This window comes from Vicia villosa, unplaced genomic scaffold, assembly GCF_029867415.1.
Source record: "Vicia villosa cultivar HV-30 ecotype Madison, WI unplaced genomic scaffold, Vvil1.0 ctg.002121F_1_1, whole genome shotgun sequence".
Lineage (NCBI taxonomy): Eukaryota > Viridiplantae > Streptophyta > Magnoliopsida > Fabales > Fabaceae > Vicia > Vicia villosa.
In genome coordinates, this window is record NW_026705846.1 from 243098 (window position 1) to 263655 (window position 20558).

At 37.7% G+C, this 20558-nt stretch overlaps 1 protein-coding gene across 1 annotated transcript; it reads right to left on the minus strand.

Moving 5' to 3' along the window:
- Positions 1-12216: 12216 nt before the first annotated feature.
- On the minus strand, positions 12217-19762 carry LOC131637959 (uncharacterized). Its single transcript, XM_058908525.1, has 6 exons — positions 19147-19762; positions 18803-18996; positions 17432-18671; positions 17062-17216; positions 12717-12817; positions 12217-12448 (listed from the first exon to the last, which is right to left on the minus strand). Exons 1-6 carry the CDS (start codon positions 19760-19762, stop codon positions 12217-12219), a joined length of 2538 nt encoding a protein of 845 aa, XP_058764508.1.
- Positions 19763-20558: the final 796 nt, after the last annotated feature.

Sequence of the window (20558 nt, forward strand, 5' to 3'; positions counted from 1 at the left end):
ATTAGGTTTTTTATTTATAATGGGAGAAATGAGGGAATAATTTCACAGTACGTGAAACTTTTGGAATTGGAGAAAAAGAGACAAGAATAGAGAAAAGCAAAGGAAACCTAAGGACATCTATAAGAAGGAGAAGCCATAGCCAAAAACTTGGATTTTCGATAGGAATTCAAGGTAAGGGTGGGAATTTGGTTCAGTAATAGGTGTGTGATGAAAGGGTAAAGTAGGATTTCAGTTTTCTATTGAATTATGATGATAATACTGTTTTGATATGCAATAATATGGATTATGTTCATGTGTATTGATATGTTGTTGTGGTGTTCATGGATTAATTAAATTATGATGAAATTGGTGTGAATTAGATGTTTTAGGGCATGACTTTGATGGATGATTCATGACTTAATTGTGTTAAAATTGTGAATTAGGGGTATTGCATAGGTTGTAATTTTTTGAGCATTTGGATTTTTTAGGGAATCAAAATTGGAGGTTCGAAAGGCCTCCAATGATGAAAAACACAAAACATTCTGCATTCAATTCATCGGGGCCGCGCGCTGCGCGAAAGCTGTTGTTTGTGTTTTTTGGCCGAAACTGTTTTGGCCATAATTCTTGATCCGTAAGTCCAAATGTCGTCCTGTTTGAAGTGTTGGTAGGCTAACACAATTTACCATCAAATGGAATTAGTTTCAGGTGCTGAATGTATCGTGATAGCATCAATAATTAATGAGAATTTTTCATATTTGTTGATGTTATGATGTGAGAATGTTAATTATAATTGGATGACAATGTAAATATTGTTGATGCTATAATAAAATAAGATGATTATATGTTTATAAGTATGCATATGTTGAGTTTCTGTAGTTGATGTTGCTATAGGTTGTAGTAATATTAATTAAGGTTTGCGTATGGTGTATGATGTTATGTTATGATAATTTGATGATGTTGTTATGGTGCTAATGTTGGTGATGTCGTTATATTGATGTTGTTATGATGATGTTGTTATGATGATGTTGTTATGATGATAATGTTGGCGATGTTATTATGATGATGTTGTTATGATGATAATGTTGACGATGTTATTATGATGATGTTGTTAATGATATTGTGTGTTCAATTATATGCATGCTATGTTGATGATGATTATGTTGTCGGTGACATACATGGTCAAAATAGGGGTCAATGTGTATGTGTTACTGTTGCATGTTAATAGTCCATGGAATTATGTTGTCTAAACTTCAGTTCTTTATGATAAGCCTCGATCCTACGGTGATGGATCGGGTGCGAGTAACTAGTTCCTATTATGGAGAATTAGTGAAGCGTTACTTATAATGACGGTGACGATTTGGTGTGCTCCGGTTCCAAGAGGGAATTGATCCTATGGTGGGGATCATGGAGCGAAATGGAACTAAGTGTTCATATTTTTGTACCACATTCATGTGAGGCAATAGTTGAGTACATTTGTATTGTGTTGCATTGGTGATTATTTTGGTGTTATGTTGTGTTACATTAGTGATTATTTTGGTGTTATGATGTGTGGATGAGAATACTTGATATGTTTATGTTGTTGTAATTAGTGTGTGATGTTGTTAGTTAATCTACTTCAATTATCTTTCACCGCTCATTATTGAATTGTATTCTCACCCCTTCTATTTGAATGTTGCCTTTACACGGACATCATGCAGATAATCAGGAATAGATCTTGCGGAAGTAAGTTGAAGCCAACCCATGAAGTTGCTTCTTAGTTTATCGTTTTATTTAGTAGCGTCTTGTTCGAATTATGTAACATCGGGTTGAGAACGCTTGTTTTATACCTCATGTTTGTTATGTTGAAGTCATAAGACTAATTTTTTTGTTGAGCATTATTAAGCTATTAAGTTGATTGATTACAACTCTCTTATTTTGTTATTAAAGTTGAAGGTTGAGACTTAACGTCATTACTTACTTTATCTTCCATAATTGTTGATGACAATTCCGTTGTAATGATACTTTAAAATAGAATTGAGTGTGCGATGACAAGTTATGAAATGTCTTATCATATGAATATGTGATATTCATAAGATGAGTTGGATGTCATGTAAACATCCTAGGTAAGCTTCAGATGAGTTGGATGTCGTGTAAACATTCAAATTATAAATGTGTATTTTTGAAACTATTATGTTGAAACCCGTGTTACGAAACATGATGTGTGTGTGTTTTTGATGTGTGTGACACCCTACGTGGTTGCAATTATAGTTAAATCATGAGATATTTCATGTATGGGGTTTAGGGTGTTACAAAAGATAGATACAAGTGAAGGGGTGATTATTATTTGTGTATACATAGATGATTCATTGATCACGGACAGAGACGAAAGGTGTATTTTTAAAATCAAGAGTGAACTTATGAAAGAATTCAAGATGACCGACCTTGGTATCATGACATACTTCCTTGACGTTGAGTTCCACAAGTCCAAAAAGGGACTGCTCATGCACCAAAAAAGGTATGCTCTTGAGATATTGAATAAGTTTGAAATAGAACATTGTAAAGCTGCCATTACTAAAGCTGAACCAATGTTACAATTATCTAAGAATGAGGATGAGCAAGTGGTGAATCCAACTCAATATATGAGACCTATTGGATCTTTGCGTTACTTATGTAATACGTGACCATATTTGGCGTTTAGTTTCAGTATTGTGAGTAGATTCACGGAGAGATCGAGGGTGCCTCACTTGGCAGCAGTCAAGAGGATCCTAAGATACGTCAAATGATCTATTGGCTGCTGAATTCTCTTTTCCGCATCGGACATGGAAAGAAAGATGCAATTTACTCGGTTTTACCGATTTCAGTTGGTGCAGAGATAAAGATGATCGAAAGTCTACAGCTGGATACGTCTTTATGTTGGATGAAGCACTAATCTATGGTGTTCGAAGAAGGAACCTGTAGCAGCACTCTCGTCTTGTGAGGCCGAATATATTGTCGCTTCGTTGTGTGTGTGCCAAGCCGTGTGATAGATGAGTTTATTGAAGGAGCTGGGCAGCGATGAGGGTGACGCTAACGCTCATGGTTGATAATATTTCCGCTATTAATCTTGCTAAGAACCCAATTGCACTTGAGAGAAACAAGAACATTGAGATGAATTTTCACTACTTAAGATAATGAACTAAAATAAAACATAAAATTAAATTTAGGACTCCGTGACTAATTATATCTTAAATTTTTTGTTAAGTTATTTCTCTTAACAAAATTAATTTCATATTAACCATTTTAAATTATTATTTTTACCTTTTCCTAACAATATGTTTTCATTATATTGTTTTAGGTTTTTGTAAAGAGAGATTATATTTTTCAATTATCATGTTTTTATTTAAATTTAATTTAATTTTTATTATTTATTAAAATTAATTTTCTCCCACAAATTTTTAATTTAAATTTTTAATTATTTTCACCTTTTTCTATCAATGGGAGGAGATCATTTGACACCGGTGTTAAATATTAATTTTGACATCAAATTCTACACCTTTATTATTATTATTATATATATTTTTTACAAGTTATTATTATTATTGTTGTGAAAAATGATGTCAAGAACAAAATATAATAGGAATTAGAGAAGATAAGAAGAACACAAGAATTGGTTATAACTGCTATTCTTTTACTTTCTCTTAAAACAAGATTACAAGTTTACAAGAATAACAAATAACCTCTATCACCCTAAATTAGGATTTGCAGCTTAGCAATGATGAGAGACTAGTATGCTATTTATAATAAAACCTAACATACTAACTAATGGGCTTTTTCCACAAGGCCCATTACACAAGCCAACTTAATAAACAAGCTAACTTAACAAATTAGGGTTTAAACACTAAAACCTAATTTAACATGCTAACGACCCTAGCATCTTCGACACAAGCATGTGAACAACCTTCGACTTCATGCTTAATCCTGTCGAACCAAGAAGCTACCCTTCGACCATACTAGAGTTCGATCCAATATCTCACAAATCTCAACCTTGGATCTAACTCTACAACATCAAGGGAACAAACTAGCTTTCTTCATGCAGCTTTATCAACTGCATATAGTGGAAAAACTTGCAACTCGACAATATCTTGGTGATCATATCAGCAACATTGTCTTCAGTCGAAACCTTCTGCACTTGGACTTCTCCACGCTCGATTACTCCTCTGACGAAATGCAGCCTCACATCAATGTGCTTAGTTCGCTCATGATAGGCTGAATTCTTCGACAGGTGTATTGCCCTTTGACTATCACATTTAACAGTGATACCTCGACCTTGAAGTTTCAGCTCCTTCGCAAAACCTTGAAGCCACAATGCTTCTTTCACAGCTTCAGTTAGGGCAATATACTCCGCTTCAGTGGTTGATAGGGCAACATGTAACGCCCCGAATTTAATTAATTATTTAATTAAATTGATCGAGGATTTATTCATTGGAATTAGTTGAAGTTGGGATTTATCGGTATTATTCTAAAGGCGTAATTTGGATTAATATGTTGATTTGAGCAGTTAAGTTTATGGTCGGATTAATTAGTCGGAGAAATACAATTATAAGTTGGTATTAATTAAGTTAAGGAGCAATTGTAGTTGTGGATTATTATTGGGAATAATATTCGTGATGTTATGTGATTATTCAATTATGTGTGTTATTTGGCTTAATTGAGTAATTAGAGGAATATTATGAATTGGGCCAAAGTGGAAGAATATAACACAATGGATGGGTTATGGGTTAAGCCCATTAGTGAAAAGATAGAAAGAGTTAGGGTTTTAGAGATTAAACCTCATAACTCATTTTGTGGAAAAGAAGAGAAAGAAGAGAAAGAAGAGAGGAAGAGAAGAAAGTTATGGCATGAAGAGAGGGATGACTCCATTGAAGATGAAGCTTTTGCTAAGGTAAGGGTGGGGTTCTTACTCTCTAAGGGTTGGCATGATGATGCATATGGTGGGTTAGATTGTATGTTATTCTCCATGGAAGTTGTGTGTAGAGATGTTAGGGTTTATGAACAAGTGTATGAATTTATGATTTGAAATGTGTTTTAATTGATGTTTGATGATGTTATGATGTTAGAAGATCCATAATATGTGTTGTATTTGTGTTTATAACATGTATTCTATTGTTGTTCATGATGGTTGGTGTTTTCAGCTTGATTTGGGTTGAGTTTTGGGGTTTTAGGATGGGTTTCGTATGCTGTTTTCTGAGATTTGGGATTTTCTGAAATTGCCAGTTCGCGCCGCGAACTACTGTTCGAGCCGCGAACTGCTTGGCAGAAAGTTAGGAATTTTTGAATTCGCTCAGTTCGCGCCGCGAACTTTGTTGGCGCCGCGAACCCTGTTTTGCAGAACTTTTTCTAAACTTTGAAATGATGTAACTTTTGATCCGTAACTCCGTTTTAGGCGCCGTTTGAAGCGTTGGAAAGCTAATGCAATGAACTATACCATGATGTAATAAAATGATTCATATGATATAGTTTCCTTTTATTTTTATTAGGATTAAGTTATGAACTATGTTGTGTTAATAATATATGAAGTATGCTCTTTGCGATGAATTGACATAACTATGTGGTGGTATATCTTGATGTATGTTTTCTTATGATGATACAATGTTATTGGAATGATAATATGTGCCTTCCTTATGATGAGATAATGAGATATGTGATGATATGCATAATTGATAAAGATGTTGTATGCTATATGTGATTAATTGTGCGTATTTGATATGTATAAGTCGACGACGATGCCATGTGATGAATTAAGAATATATATGTCTTTATTAGGAAGTTGAATATGACGTGTTATGACAATTACTTGAATTAAGGGATAATGATGAATGTGTTGATGTTGTTGGTGATATGATGAATTGTTGATGTTTGTCGTTAACATGATGAATTGTTGTTGTTGTGCAATATGTTGAATTGTTATTGTTTCTATAACATGATGAATTTGTCGTTGTTGTTGTAGACCCTATGGTCACTAATGATAAGTTATATAATGTTGATAAGTTGTATTGTGATGTATGGTGAGGTGAATTATTGTTGTATGATGATGCAACATAGTGATGTGATTGTGAGGTGATGCATTCTTATGAATGATGATGATTTTGTTGTTGTTGAAGTTCGACATTATATTGATAATGTTCGATGGTGATTTAGACGATGTTGCGACGTATTGTTTATGTGGTTTGTATGGATGTTGCATTTATTGAGTCACATCCATTGCATAAAGAGACGGTGGCCTTAATGGCAAATAGCGACGGTGGCCTTAATGGCAAATATGCGACGGTGGCCTTAATGGCAAATAGCGACGGTGTGCCCAATGGCAAATTTTGAGACGGTGGGAGTTTTACTCCAAATGGTACCACATGCATTTGCATAAGTCGAGTCACATGTGAATTGCATTTGAGTCTTATTTGATTATGTTTGTGGTGACGTGATGACTTGATGATGAGATGTTTGTTGTGATGTGTTGGAATCATACTTGTGAATTGCATATATTGTCATGGTTGATTGTTGACATTGTTGCCATTTTATAAGTTGATTATGTTATTTGAATTGTTGAGACGATGATATGCTTGTTGTGACGTGATGGTAGTATAATTGTGATTTGAATATGTTGTCTTAATTGATTAACGATATTGTTGCTATCTTGAAAGTCGTATAATATTGATGAGTTGTTTTGTGATGAAAGTTGTTGTAAGATGTTATGTGATGCGAAGTGGTGAAATTATGTATGATCTATATCTGCTATATTATTTATCATGCATTCCTTTATATTGTAAGATATCTCACCCCTTTGCTGATATTTCCCCTACCATGGGAAATGGGCAGGTACTCAAGATTAGTCGTGGATGTTCGAGGTTATTGATGTGAAGTCTTGATGTTGCTTTATGGCAAGTCGAGTCGGTGTCCATTGCTCTGATACGTAGCACTCGGGGGGATTAGTCTTTATTACTTGATTGTTGTATTCTATGATGACATTTGTGTTAAGTTGAAAATAAAGATGTTTATAAGTTGAAATTGGAAGATGTTGGTTAAAGTCTTGTTTTCCGAATGCTATGTATCCGTGTTGATTGCGATATGAGTATGTTTGTTGGTTTAAGTCGAATTGTCACATCCCATCTTTGATGAATATTTTTAAAGGCACTCTGATTTTCGCTTATAATTGCGGGGTAGATTTGGGGTGTTACACAACAACCTTCTGAAGTGTTGCTTTCCAACTAATTGCAGTGCCAAACATAGTGAAAACATATCCAGAAATAGATTTTCTGGAATCCATACAACCTGCATAATCAGAGTCGACATATCCTTCTATTACTGCTTTACTATATTCACCCAAGGCTCCACCATAAATTAGGACTCTATTCAGAGACCCATTTATGTACCTTAAAATCCACTTCAATGCTTGCCAGTGAGCCTTTCCAAGGTTCGCCATGTACCTGCTTACAAGACTTACTGCATATGCTATGTCGGGTCTAGTACAGACCATATCATACATCAAAGAACCAACTATATTAGCATATGGGATGCTATTCATATAGGCTATTTCGACATCAGTACTGGGACACTGATCAATACTCAACTTGAATTGAGGGTTTGTTGGAGTCACAACTGGCTTCAAATTCGACATACCAAACTTTTCTAGAATCTTTCGTAGATATGCCTCTTGAGATAAGCATAACATCGACTTCATTCTATCTCTTCGAATGTCAATTCCTAGAATCCTAGAAGAAGCTCCCAGATCCTTCATATCGAACTCCTTATTGAGTTCAGCCTTCACCCTCACTACATCTTCAACATTGTTGCTTGCTATGAGAATATCATCCACATAAAGCAACAAAATAACAAATGAATTACCAGGTCAAAATCTGAAGTAAACGCAGTGGTCGAACTGACTTCTAATGAAACTTATGCGTGCCATGAACTTGTCGAATCTCCTATTCCACAGCCGAGGAGATTGTTTCAGCCCATACAAAGATCTCTTTAACTTGCACACATAATCTTCCTTCCCTTTTTCGACATACCCTTCAGGTTGCCTCATTAGGATCGTTTCATCTAGATCACCATACAAGAACGCAGTCTTCACATCCATCTGTTCCAGTTCAAGATCGAATTGTGCCACCATGGCAAGCAACATTCGAATGGAACTATGCTTCACAACAGGAGAAAACACATCATTGAAGTCGACACCTTCTTTATGAGTGAAACCCCTTGCAACTAACCTTGCCTTCTATCTTTTCGACGTCATTCCTTCAATTCCTTCCTTAACTTTGAAAATCCATTTACAGCTGACTAACCTTGCCCCAGCAGGTTTCTTGATCAGTTCCCAAGTATGATTATCATGAAGAGATTTCATCTCATCATCCATGGCCTTCGGCCATTCAGTCTTATTTCGACTCCTCATAACTTCCTTGTAGTCTCTAGGTTCTTCGTCTAGAACCTCACTTGCAGAGATTAATGCATAAGCTATAAGATCTGCATACCTAAGTCTCTAAGGTGCCTTGATTACTCTTCTTGACCTATCTCTCGACAATAGGTAGTCATCGTCAGTTTCCTCAACTTCCTCAGCATCTTTTGCTTCTTCTTCGACCTCATCAGGGATATGCAATTCAGCATCAACATGCTCCACCTCAATAGGAATCTCTACCTGTTCCAGCTCTTCTGCACTTCGACCATCATCATCATCAGTTTTCTTGAAAGCCATTTCAGCTTAATTGAAAACTACATCTCGACTGGTGATACACCTCCTGTGACCTGGCTCTAGGCAACATAGCCTATAAGCTTTGACTCCTTCAAGGTATCCCAGGAACTTGCATTTCAGAGCTCTAGGTTCGACTTTGTCTTGCCTAATGTGAGCATAGGCTACGCAGCCAAATACTCTCAGTTTCCCGAGATCTGGTGGATGTCCCGACCAAACTTCTTCAGGTGTCTTCATATCTAACGCTGTCGAAGGACATCTGTTTATCAGATATGTTGTTGTCGAAACAGCCTCAGCCCAGAATACCTTCTTTAACCCGCACTAGTCAACATGCATCTGAATCTCTCCAAAATAGTTCGATTAAACCTTTCAGCCAAACCATTTTGCTGTGGAGTACCTGCAGTAGTTCTATGCCTTGCAATACCAGAGCCCCCACAAAAACTGTCGAACGCCTCATTGCAAAATTCAAGGCCATTATCGGTTCTCAACCTCTTGACCTTTCTACCAGTCTGATTTTCTACCAGAGTCTTCCAACTTTTGAAATTCTCAAAAGTTTCATCCTTAGTCTTCTGGATGAATACCCATAATTTTCTAGAATAATCATCAACTATGGATAGAAAATACCTTGCTCCTGAATGTGATGGACACCTTGAAGGCCCCCAAAGATCAGCATGGATGTAATCAAGGGATCCATGTGTTCTTTATTTGCCTTTGTTGAACTTCACTCTGTAAGATTTTCTAAGTACACAGGATTCACAAAATTTCTGCTTTTCGACTTTGTCTCCACCAAGCAGATTTTGTTTCCCTAATTCGATCAGACCCCTTTCACTGACATGGCCCAATCTCTTGTGCCAGATTTCTGTCTTCGACAACGGTTTCGTGGATGCAACATTTGTCGAACCACTTACAACTTCAGCCTCAAGCGTATACAAGCCTTGTTTCTTCACGCCTCTCAAGACTTCCTTCAACCCCTTCATTACTCTTAGGATACTTTTCTCTCCTTAGAAAACATATCCTTTCTTGTCGAATTCACCAAGAGAAAGCAGATTTCTCTTCAAATCAGGAACATACCTGACTTCAGTCAACAACTTTATTGACTCATCATGGAGCTTGAAATTCACAGATCCAACACTTGCAATCTTGCAAGCCTTGTTGTTTCCCAGCAATACTGATCCACCATCTTAATCACATAATTCCTCGAACAAGTCTTTGTTTGGAGTCATGTGCCAAGTGCAACCTGAATCCATAATCCACTCCTTCCTAGAGTCACTGCTTGAAACCACAAGAACATCAGATGATTCGAAATCATCTTGAACAATGGCTGCATTGCCATTATCCTTACCTCCATGATCTTTCAGGCGTTCAGGGCACACCTTTCTTGTGTGACCCTCCTTCTTACAATGATAGCATCGAATACCAGATGCTTCGCCACTATAATACTTCGACTGGCTTTTGTCCTTCTTCTTGTCAAACTTACCATCCTTTCGTAAGAGTTTTCCTTTAACGGTCAAACCTTCACCAACAGTCGAAGGGTTATGCTCCTTTCGTTCATTCAGGTCCTTTGAATATAGGGCTGATTGAACTTCTTCAAAGGTCAGGGACTCCCTTCCATACATGAGAGTTTCTTTGAAGTGAGCATGTGATCGAGGCAAAGCGCACAATAGTAACAGCGCTTGATCTTCATCATCGATCTTCACATCAATATTTTCAAGATCAAGAATCAGCTTGTTGAACATATCTAACTGCTCAACCAACACTTTGTCTTCAATCATCTTGAATGAATAAAAAGCCTGCTTTAGGTTGAGTCGATTTACCAGCGATTTGGTCATATACAAACTTTCAAGTTTCGCCCATAACCCTGATGCCGTCGTCTTCTTTGATACCTTTCGTAGAACCTTATCACCAAGGCTCAACAAAATTGCGCTGTGTGCTTTCTCGATCATAGTTGTCTTCTCTGCTGCCGTTAATGCATCATTCATGGCTACCTCTCCCTTCAACGCTTCCAAACAACCCTGCTGAACCAGTAAGGCTTTCATCTTCAAGCGCCACAGACCGAAATCATTCACTCCGGTGAACTTTTCAATCTCATACTTTGTTGAAGGCATCTTCTCCATGCTCACCGCACCAATTTGTTGTGAAAAACGATGTCAAGAACAAAATATAATAGGAATTAGGGAAGATAAGAAGAACACAAGAATTGGTTATAACTTCTATTCTTTTACTTTCTCTTGAAACAAGATTACAAGTTTACAAGAATAACAAATAACCTCTCTCGCCCTAAATTAGGATTTGCAGCTTAGCAATGATGAGAGACTAGTATGCTATTTATAATAAAACCTAACATACTAACTAATGGGCTTTTTCCACAAGGCCCATTACGCAAGCCAACTTAATAAACAAGCTAAATTAACAAATTAGGGTTTAAACACTAAAACCTAATTTAACATGCTAAAGACCGTAGCATCTTCGACACAAGCATGTGAACAACCTTCGACTTCATGCTTAATCCTGTCGAACCAAGAAGCTATCCTTCGACCATACTAGAGTTCGATCCAATATCTCACAATTATTATTATTAATTTAAAGGTTAAGATAAATTCTTTGAAAAACTCATGTGCTTGTTTTTAAGTGAATATATCTTAGCCTTTAGATTAATAGTAATAAACAGATAGAATTTGATGTCATGACAGCTTGGTATCAATTGATCTTATCCCCCTGACAATATGTTTTTATTATATTGTTTTAGGTTTTAGGAAAGAGATTATTTTTTAGTAAACAAGATATATTAAACCGGAGAACTAAGGGTTCTCCAACCTGTTTACAAAAGGGAGGCACAAGCCCGACAAGAAATTACATACCAGTTAAAATTGTGATAAGAACCACAACGGTTCTTTGACAAAATCATAAAAAGAATAATTGGAATGTGTAATCTCTCCACAAAAAGACCACCTCCACACCAACACTTTGATGTTCCAAACCAAGTCATCTAAATTCCAATCCTCTTCCCGAAAGCAAACCCCATTCCTACTTAACCATATAGACCAAGTTGTAGCCAACCAAATAATATCTACTTTCTTTACCAATACTTTTTTAGATATACAAAAAGAGTGCCAATCCATAAAACTCGAGAAGCTCTCTTCTTCCCCTATCCCATCTGTACCTATCCACACCGCTATATCCCTCCAAATATTCTTTACAAAAGAGCAAGCAAAAAAAGAATGATCTCGATTTTCCGAATCAATCTTACAAAAAGAGCACATGGAATTATCAAAGGAGATAGGAATACCTCTTAGCACAAGAATATCTTTTGTTGGAAGCCTATTTGCAAGAAGCCTTCATCCAAATGCCTTAATCTTGAAAGGGACATCCGAATTCCAAACTAACTTCTTCGCTTCAAAGTGTCTACCATGCGGCCCAAATGGAGTGCGATAACTAGCATACTCCTCATAACAAGATGCTACCGAAAAACCGTCTCCCCCATTTAAAACCGAATCCGCCCCATCCTTATCCACACCCATCATTCCGACATCCTCCATGATTCAACGAAAAACCCCCCACTCGGCCGCCTTCGATGTGTCTTGCAAACGGTACCCCGAAATGCCACAATCCCCCCATATCCACTTATTATCTACCCATCCTCCCATAGCTGCCACCGAAACCGTTTTCAAACAAGATGCCTCAGAAAGGCTTGGAAACTCCTCCTTCAAAACCATCCCATTCAACCACTTTACATCCCAAAACGAGGTATTAAAGCCATTATGAATTAGAAACCTACAAGAAGAAACAAACGGGTCAAAATAAGAATTAGTCCCCATTTTCAATATGTCCTTCCACCAAAACGACGCCCCCTCCTCTCTTTAGAACAAAAGGCTCCACCCATAATTTTCAACACTAAATCCCCATATCTCTCCTTTAAGATCTTATACCAAAGAGAGTCCACCCCTTGAATAATCTTCCATCTCCATTTACACAAGAGAGATAAATTGAAGTCCTCAATATTTTTTATGCCTAATCCCCCCTTCTCAATAGGTTGAGTCACCTCCCTCCAAGTAATCCAATGAATACATCTCCTCTCCTCTCCTCCCCCCATAAGAAACCGCTTTGAAGGCGCGTAAACTCCTTCGCCACCTTGGCCGGCATCTTGTAAAAGGACATAGAGAAAACAATTAATGAGCTCAAAATAGATTTCAACATAGTAATCCTCCCTCCTAAGTTTAGAAACCTATTTTTCCAACCTGCTGTCGCACGCTCGCGAAAAATGAACAGAGTCGCCACTAATATATTTATCCCATAAGGGAAAGGAATATCAGAAAACCTAACAAAGGAAGGAACAGGTCTTGCGACCAGAGAATCAAGGTACGGGAGTCGGTTACGCGAGGGGAAGGTATTAGCACCCCTCGCGCCCATCGTACTCGATGGTATCCACCTATGTTTGTTTCTATCTAAAGGGTGTGTACTATGTCTATATATGCGAATGAATGCAAAATGTAGGGAAAATAAAGAATTGTACTCGCACGGGCCCTACCCCGCTGCCTACGTATCCTTTTCAGGAATCAGAGTTACCGTAGCTCGGCTCACGATTTTCTGTTTGTTTTTGTGTTTTTTAATTGGGCGGAGTCAACGTTCACGCTTTTGCATAAGGGATCGACCTAGGATGCGTACAAGCGGAAATGACATTGCCCTTAGGTGCCAACGAGGCAAAAGGAAAAGAAATGATTGGTTTGTGTCTTTTAGGGTAGATGAGTGGTGAACAGTTCCCAATACCGGGCCACTCACCACTTTCTCTACTTTGCTTTAGTCTGAACCATTGTTAGATGTTTTAAAGTGTTTTTGGTTGTGTATTTTTTTAAGGGAATTTACTTTTCGATTCGAATCACATAAAATGCATAATGATCGAGAAGCAGATTAAGGAATGAATCCCACTCACTTCCATCCTATTATGTAATGTTCGAGAAACAGATTAGGGAATGAATCCCACTCATTTCTCTCCCATTAATTAATGTTTGAGAAATAGATTAGGGAATGAATCCCACTCGTTTCTCTCCCATTAAGTAGTGACCGAGAAACAGATTAGGGAATGAATCCCACTCGTTTCTATGCCACTAAGTGATTGAGAAATAGATTAGGGAATGAATCCCACTCATTTCTCTATCACTTGCTTAATGTGATTCGCATCTTCCTTTTATTAAGTATTTTAAAGAGTTGAAAAGAAAAAGAATGAAATGGGGGACTAGCCTAACCTTAACCTAATGATTATTGTCTATGTACAAGGAACTCTAAATCTAAAGTTAACATGGTAATGAGATAAATTCTAAAAGGAGCATTAAAATGGTATTAACAAAGTAGGCCAAAATATGGCCAAAAACAAGTAACACAAATCACACAAGAGTTATACAAAAATAACATGAATATAGCACAAAAAGCAATTCAAACATTAGTGCAAAATTAAACAAAAAATACTACTATTTTTTATGTATTTTTTATGTGTCAAAATTAACCTAAAACTACCATTTTATGAGTTCTTTTATATGTCAATGATTACCTACAAACTTAACAAATTTTAATGGTGATTATGATACTAAAATTAAACCTAAAAGTGGCCTAAAAATCTAACAAGTTTTATTGATTTTATTGTGTCTTCTATCATCTAAAAAATTAGCATACAAAACTATATGAAAAAGAACCAAAATCTAACATGAAAATATGTACACAGGGGGGTGTAAGATTAAAGTTAATGGTGCTGGAAGTAGTATAGGCGCAGGGCTGGTACAGAGGCCCAACAGGTTTTTTGTTGTATGCAGATTTTAGCCAAAAAGTGACGTTATGGGCTTATGGAGGTGTATGAAGCAATTTGGGCGCAGGCCCATGGTGTGTTCAGTATTTTCTTTTTGTTTTCAGATTTTTGTGGCCAAAAACGATGGTGTGTGGGCCTATGGGGGTGTGACCTAACAATTCGGCCCAGGGATGATTTCTTGTACATGATCCATTAGATTATTATCAGATTTTTTTAATTAATCTCAATTAACAGTGGTTAACCTCCATTAATTCTAATTAAACCGATTAACAAGAAAAGAAAAATTGAAATAGGGAACGGGATTAGGTTTACTTGTTGAGCGGCTGTTGGAATTCTGAAGAGCTTCTTCTCTCTTCTCGCGAACTCTCGACGGCGGCGCCGGAACGAAGCTTTCTCTCCGATCAAACTTCTTCTCTCATCTTCAACGCTTAGGCCTCATAACTCGGGTTCATCTTCTTGTTCGTCTTCGTCCCACACTCAATCCTTCTCCGATTCGAATCCTCCTCGTCTCTATCTTGAGTCCGCAAGCGAATCGGATGACGAAGAGTTACTATGTGGATGCGATCTTGAATCGGTACAAAGGTTGCGATCTGGAATCGTTTGGCGTGAGTGGTGCGATGATGTCGAAGGTGTGCTTCCGATTTGCAAGTGCTTGCTGGAGATTCGTTGAAGATGATGAACTCTGGATCGATGAAGACGAAGATTGGAGCCAAGGTTTTTTTCAAGGTGATTTCCTCATTTTCTGAATTCTCTTCCTCTTTCTATTGTGCTCTTCTCTTCTGTTATGTTGCTAGGCCGAGTTTGACGTATTTTTGTGTGATAATGGAGGTGGCGAGGGGATTTGAGAGATGGATATTGAAGAGAGAATTGAAGTGATGAAGATGGATAGATGTGATGATGCGAGGTAGATGATGGTCCGAGAGAGAGAGTGTGGAGAAGAAGAAGGGTGGAGATGAGATGTGATCAATAGGGGAGTGAAAGAATGATGGAGAAAGTGAGATGAAGAAGATTCAGATTGAAGATTACGGTGAAGATGAGAAGGAATCGAGAGAATGGTGGAAGTGAAGGGATTGAAGATTGTGAAAGTGATGAATGAAGAATTTTGTGTGAAGAATGAATAGAGAGAGAGAGCTTGAAGAATGAAGAAGACCTCTGTTATATAGAGATGGAGAAGATCGGTTTTTTTTGAAGGTTAGTAGAAGTTAGTTAGGTTTTTTGTAACTGAATTTGGTTGATTCTGTTATATTGGTTAGGAAGAGCTGGCAGTAGTTATATTGGTTAGAGATTGCAATTCTGTTAGGAGTGAAGTTTAGTAGTTATAGGTTGTTAGGGATAGGTTGATGAATGGTTTGACAGTTGGTTATTTTCTGTTGAGAATTGGTTAAGAAGTTGTTACATTCAGTCAGGGATTGGTTAAAAGGGGTTGTGAAATTTTGTTTGGTGTTGGGTTAAGGGTGGTTGAATGGCAGTTATGTTAGGTTGTTAGTAACTGTTATTTCTGTTAGTAAGGAATGTTATGAAGCTGTTTGAGTTTTGTTGTGGTAGGTATGATGGGTCTGAGCCGTTTTTTGAATTGTATATACAGGCTGCAGTATGTTTCCCAATGTGGCACACCGCAAGAGGTTGGATGTGATCGGTGGGATAAAATGAGCTAAATGACGTATTGCCGATACAACAAGGGCAGCTTCTGTGGAACATGGCTTGGATATTTGTGTGTGAATCGGCGGCAAGGCTTTGTTATCTGAGATGTTTTGATTGCTGTATGTATTTTTTGAATCTGAACCGAATTGACTTGTTGCAAGTTCTAATTTTTCGTCTTGTTGAAGATTCTCCTTTAGAATGCTAAATGAACTGTGAAATGTTTGTCTTGCAGCAGGTGATCAAATCGACTATGCGGCATGGTTTGGAACCGATTTAGGCATTTGAAGATGGATGTCTGCTTGAATTTCTGTTGACAGTTAGAGTCAAAAGCTGTTAGTCTTTTTTTTGGTTTAGTACTGGTGTATATGCAGGTTTGAATTAAATGGCTGGACAGTGTTTAGGCAGCTTGAAATGGGTGCAGGGCTGTTATGGTTTTTCTTGTTTGAACTGTGGTTCTGAGATGATGATGATGTATGTTCTGATTTGGTTTTCTTTGATTTGTATGCAAGGCTGCAAGTGAGGCTTTCTCATGACTTAACTTAAATTTGTAGGTTTTGAGAAATATAGCATGAAGATTGGAGAGAGAACTTGTAAGCATTATGCAAGGCAAAACAAATTTGAAGCAAGGTCTATCAAAGTGAAAGCAAATGAAGCAGCTTGGAAGAAATGGAGAAAGAGAAGGATAGGTTTTAGGAAGTGTTGTATATTTTTCGGTGTAATTTTTCTTTGTACTTTTTGACGTGAATGTCTTGGTGTAATGACTCACAATTGGTTTTTTTGTGTAATGGATGAACTTTGAATGTTGATAGCATTTGAGTGTATTTAAATTTTGGATGAATGTGAAAAAATGTTAAATTAATGTAGAGATGAGTTTGACTTCTTTGCTTGAGACCTTTGCACTTAAAACCTTTTATGTCGATTGAACGCCTTAGGAAACTTGAATGAATACCTTGCCATAATCTTCAATTTCCAATGAAAACCTCTGCTTTAATGTTGTGACCCTAATAGCCTTAACATGAAACCTTGACTGAATCCTCAACTGATGAACACCACTAATCTTCAGCAAGGAACCACAATCCTTTAAGGTCCATGACCCCCATATGCCTAGGGAAATAAACCTTAGGTCAAGAAATCCATATAAATATGAATTATATGATCAAGTATCTTTCAAAGGACCAGCCAATCATGATCTTGATCCCATTCTTTTTATTGGTTAATGATGTATGATGTGTTAGATGACCTAATGGAGAGATGCAGATGAATGCAAAAGTCTAAGCCAGTTAGAAATTAAAGGGTAGGACAAATTTGGGGTATGATACCTGCCAACCGATTTCTCATCTTGGATAAAAGCGGTTCCCAAGTCTTAGCTTTTCTCGGATTAAACCCCACCGGGATCCCTAGAAAGTAAAAGTTACTATCTTCAATCTTGCACGAAAGAACAATTGAAGCCGCTTCCAAAAACCCACTATTTATGTTAATCCCAATTAACTTGCTTTTGTGGTAATTTATGCATAAACCCGAAACCAACTCAAACGCCTTAAGCGCCGCTTTAATCGCCCAAACATGTTTCCAATTCCCTTTCCCGACCAATAAAGTGTCATCCGCAAATTGAAGGATATCAACCGCACAACTCCGATTAATTGAGAAAAAATCAAATTCGCCCACCTCTATAGACTTCCTTACCAACCCCGTGAGCCCTTCCGCCACCAACACAAAGAGAAAAGGCGAAAGAGGATCACCTTGCCTCAACCACTTACCAACTTCAAAATCTTCCGTCGGACTCCCATTCACAAGAATCAACATGTGACTTTTGAAAACCAACTTTTCCATCCAACCTCTCCATTTGGCTCCAAATCCCATCTTCCTAAACATATATCTCAAAAAATTCCAATTCACTTTGTCATAAGCTTTTTCGAAGTCCACTTTGAAAAGAAGACAATCCTTACCTTCTTTCCTCGCAAAGTCGACCACCTCATTCGCCACCACTACTCCTTCTAACATTTGTCTTCCCGGCACAAAAGCACTTTGGCACGGGGAAACAATCGTACCAAGAATTCTCTTTAATCTACCCGCCAACAATTTCGTCACCACTTTGTACATGCTCCCCACCAAACAAATGGGTCTATAGTCATCTAAAGATAAACGATTAAGAGATTTAGAGATCAACGAAATAAAGGAAGATGTAACCGCCTTAGAAAGAGAACCGTCTTCATAGAAACTTTTAAAAAAGCGGACAACATCATCCTTTAAGAAAGACCAACACCTTTTGAAGAAAAGGAAAGAATACCCATCCGGTCCTGGACTCTTCGATCCTCCACAACTCCATATTGCTTCCTTTATCTCCTCTTCCAAAAACGGACTTTCAAGCAATGCCGAATCCGATTCAATAATGTTGTTGAAATGGATCCCATCCAACACCAGTCTATATATCTCTTCCTCCTTTAATTTATCTTTAAAATGCCTAAACACTTCCTCCTTTACTTCTCCCACTGATTCTAATATACCCCTCGAAGAAAGAATAGGACCAATGTGGTTAATCCTCCTTCGTTCCTTAATAACCTTGTGAAAAAACCACTATTCGAATCTCCCTCCTTTAACCATTTCAACCTCGATTTTTGAAGAAGCATGTTCTCTTTAATTTGCAAATCCCTCCAAAATCTACAAGAAACATCCCTCCTTTTACCAATCACCTCCTTGATCATATCCTCATTACGCGACTCCAATAACTCATCATACATGTTAATATTCCTCACATCTTCCTCCACTCTCAAATCATACCTCCCAAACACCTCTACATTCCACCACTTTAATTTGACTTTAAGAAGTTTTAACTTCTCTTTCAAAACAAAATCCCCTCTCCCTTCCACCTCCATATTATTCCATTCTTTTTCCACAAAGGAATAAAAGGAATTCAAAGAAAACCATTCATTATTGAATTTGAACGGTTTAGGTCCCCAATTAATTTTATCCGCCACCAACCAAATTGGACAATGGTCCGAAATATCTCTCTCTCCAACAAATTGGCCAACCACACCCCATCTATCCATCACCTCCTCCGATATAAGAAAACGGTCAATTCTACTCATAGACTTCCCATCACCACTATACCATGTGTACTTTTTCCCCTTGTACGACATATCCACCAATGAAGAATTGTGAATGAAATCCGCGAAGAGTCTCGATTCATTATGATTAACAACGGCCGCCCTCCCTCTTCTTTCTCTAACATTTTTAATAGCGTTGAAATCCCCTCCGATAATCCACTCCCCGTCCTTGAATATCTCCTTCAATCTCAACAAATTGTCCCACAACAACTTCTTCTTTTCCATATCGCAAGAAGAATAAACATTTATAACATAGTACCTCAAATTCTCCCACCTAACTTTGATACCTAGATACCCTTCTCCTTTAAAGCTATTCACCACCTCCAAATTTTCCCCCTTCCAAAGAGTTAGCAATCCACCCGACACACCATTTGAATTAGAAAAAGAAAAACCTATATCCGAACCATTCCAAAAACTCTTGACAAACGAATCCTTGAAATATTTAATTTTAGTTTCTTGAATTATGAAAATATACGCTTTCCCCTTTGTAATAATAGAGCTCACTCTTCTTCTCTTCAAAGAGCTACCTCCTCCTCTAATATTCATGGCTCCGATTATCATTTCAAACAATTTGATGACTCCTTCCTACCCTCCCTTCTACCCTCACCTCTTTTCTCCGTGTTCTCAATTCTACCTAACAACTTTTTTCCCCTCCGAATCCCCCACCCCTAACGCGACTATAACCGACCAAAGTTTACCCCCCCTCCCCGTCCAAAAAACTCCATTGTCTATTGTTGCACCGTTGGATATCCGATTCCTCTTTATGCTTCCCATATAAGTCCGATCCTTCTATACTGAAGGAACAAATCGAATCCGAATTAGAAGCATACAGCTGCGACACCTCTGCATATTTCCCTTTAGACTTCTTGACTTTTCTACTAATGCTCCGCGTTTTCCCTTTTTTGTACAATTCTGTCATACCCTTTTGCAAGCCAATATGCCTCAAGTTTTTGTATCTAATCTTCTTTGGGACTGTTACACTATCTCCAACTGCCAGCATGTTCGGGACAGCAGGAGAAACACCATCCAGTTCCAATGGCAGAGGCCCTGTATTCACCACTGTAAGACCATGACAATTTTTCACTATCGCATCAAACAAACCCTCCCTGCTGTTTTTACCCTCCTCCACTGTTTTGACCGAATACGTATCCTGAATCTTTTGCACAGAGTCGTCAAAAGAAAGCTGAGTGGAGTCAAACTTCCCTTTTACGAAACAATCATGACCGTCAGAAACAGAAACAGAAATCGAAATAGAACGACTAGCCTCTGTCTCATGCCCCTTCTTCCTATTCCACTCTCCTTCAGAATTAGCCTCACCTTTACTCCTCACATCATGAACTCC

Excerpts from the sequence above, each read along its gene's own strand:
- LOC131637959 (XM_058908525.1), bottom strand. The coding sequence starts at position 19,762 with ATGAATATTAGAGGAGGAGGTAGCTCTTTGAAGAGAAGAAGAGTGAGC. Across the intron at positions 18,997-19,146 it reads GGAGGTGATGGATAGATGGG|AATGGAATAATATGGAGGTG; the intron begins GTGTGGTTGGCC and ends TTGTGGAAAAAG. Across the intron at positions 12,449-12,716 it reads ATTGGATTACTTGGAGGGAG|GTTTCTAATTCATAATGGCT; the intron begins GTGACTCAACCT and ends TTCTTCTTGTAG.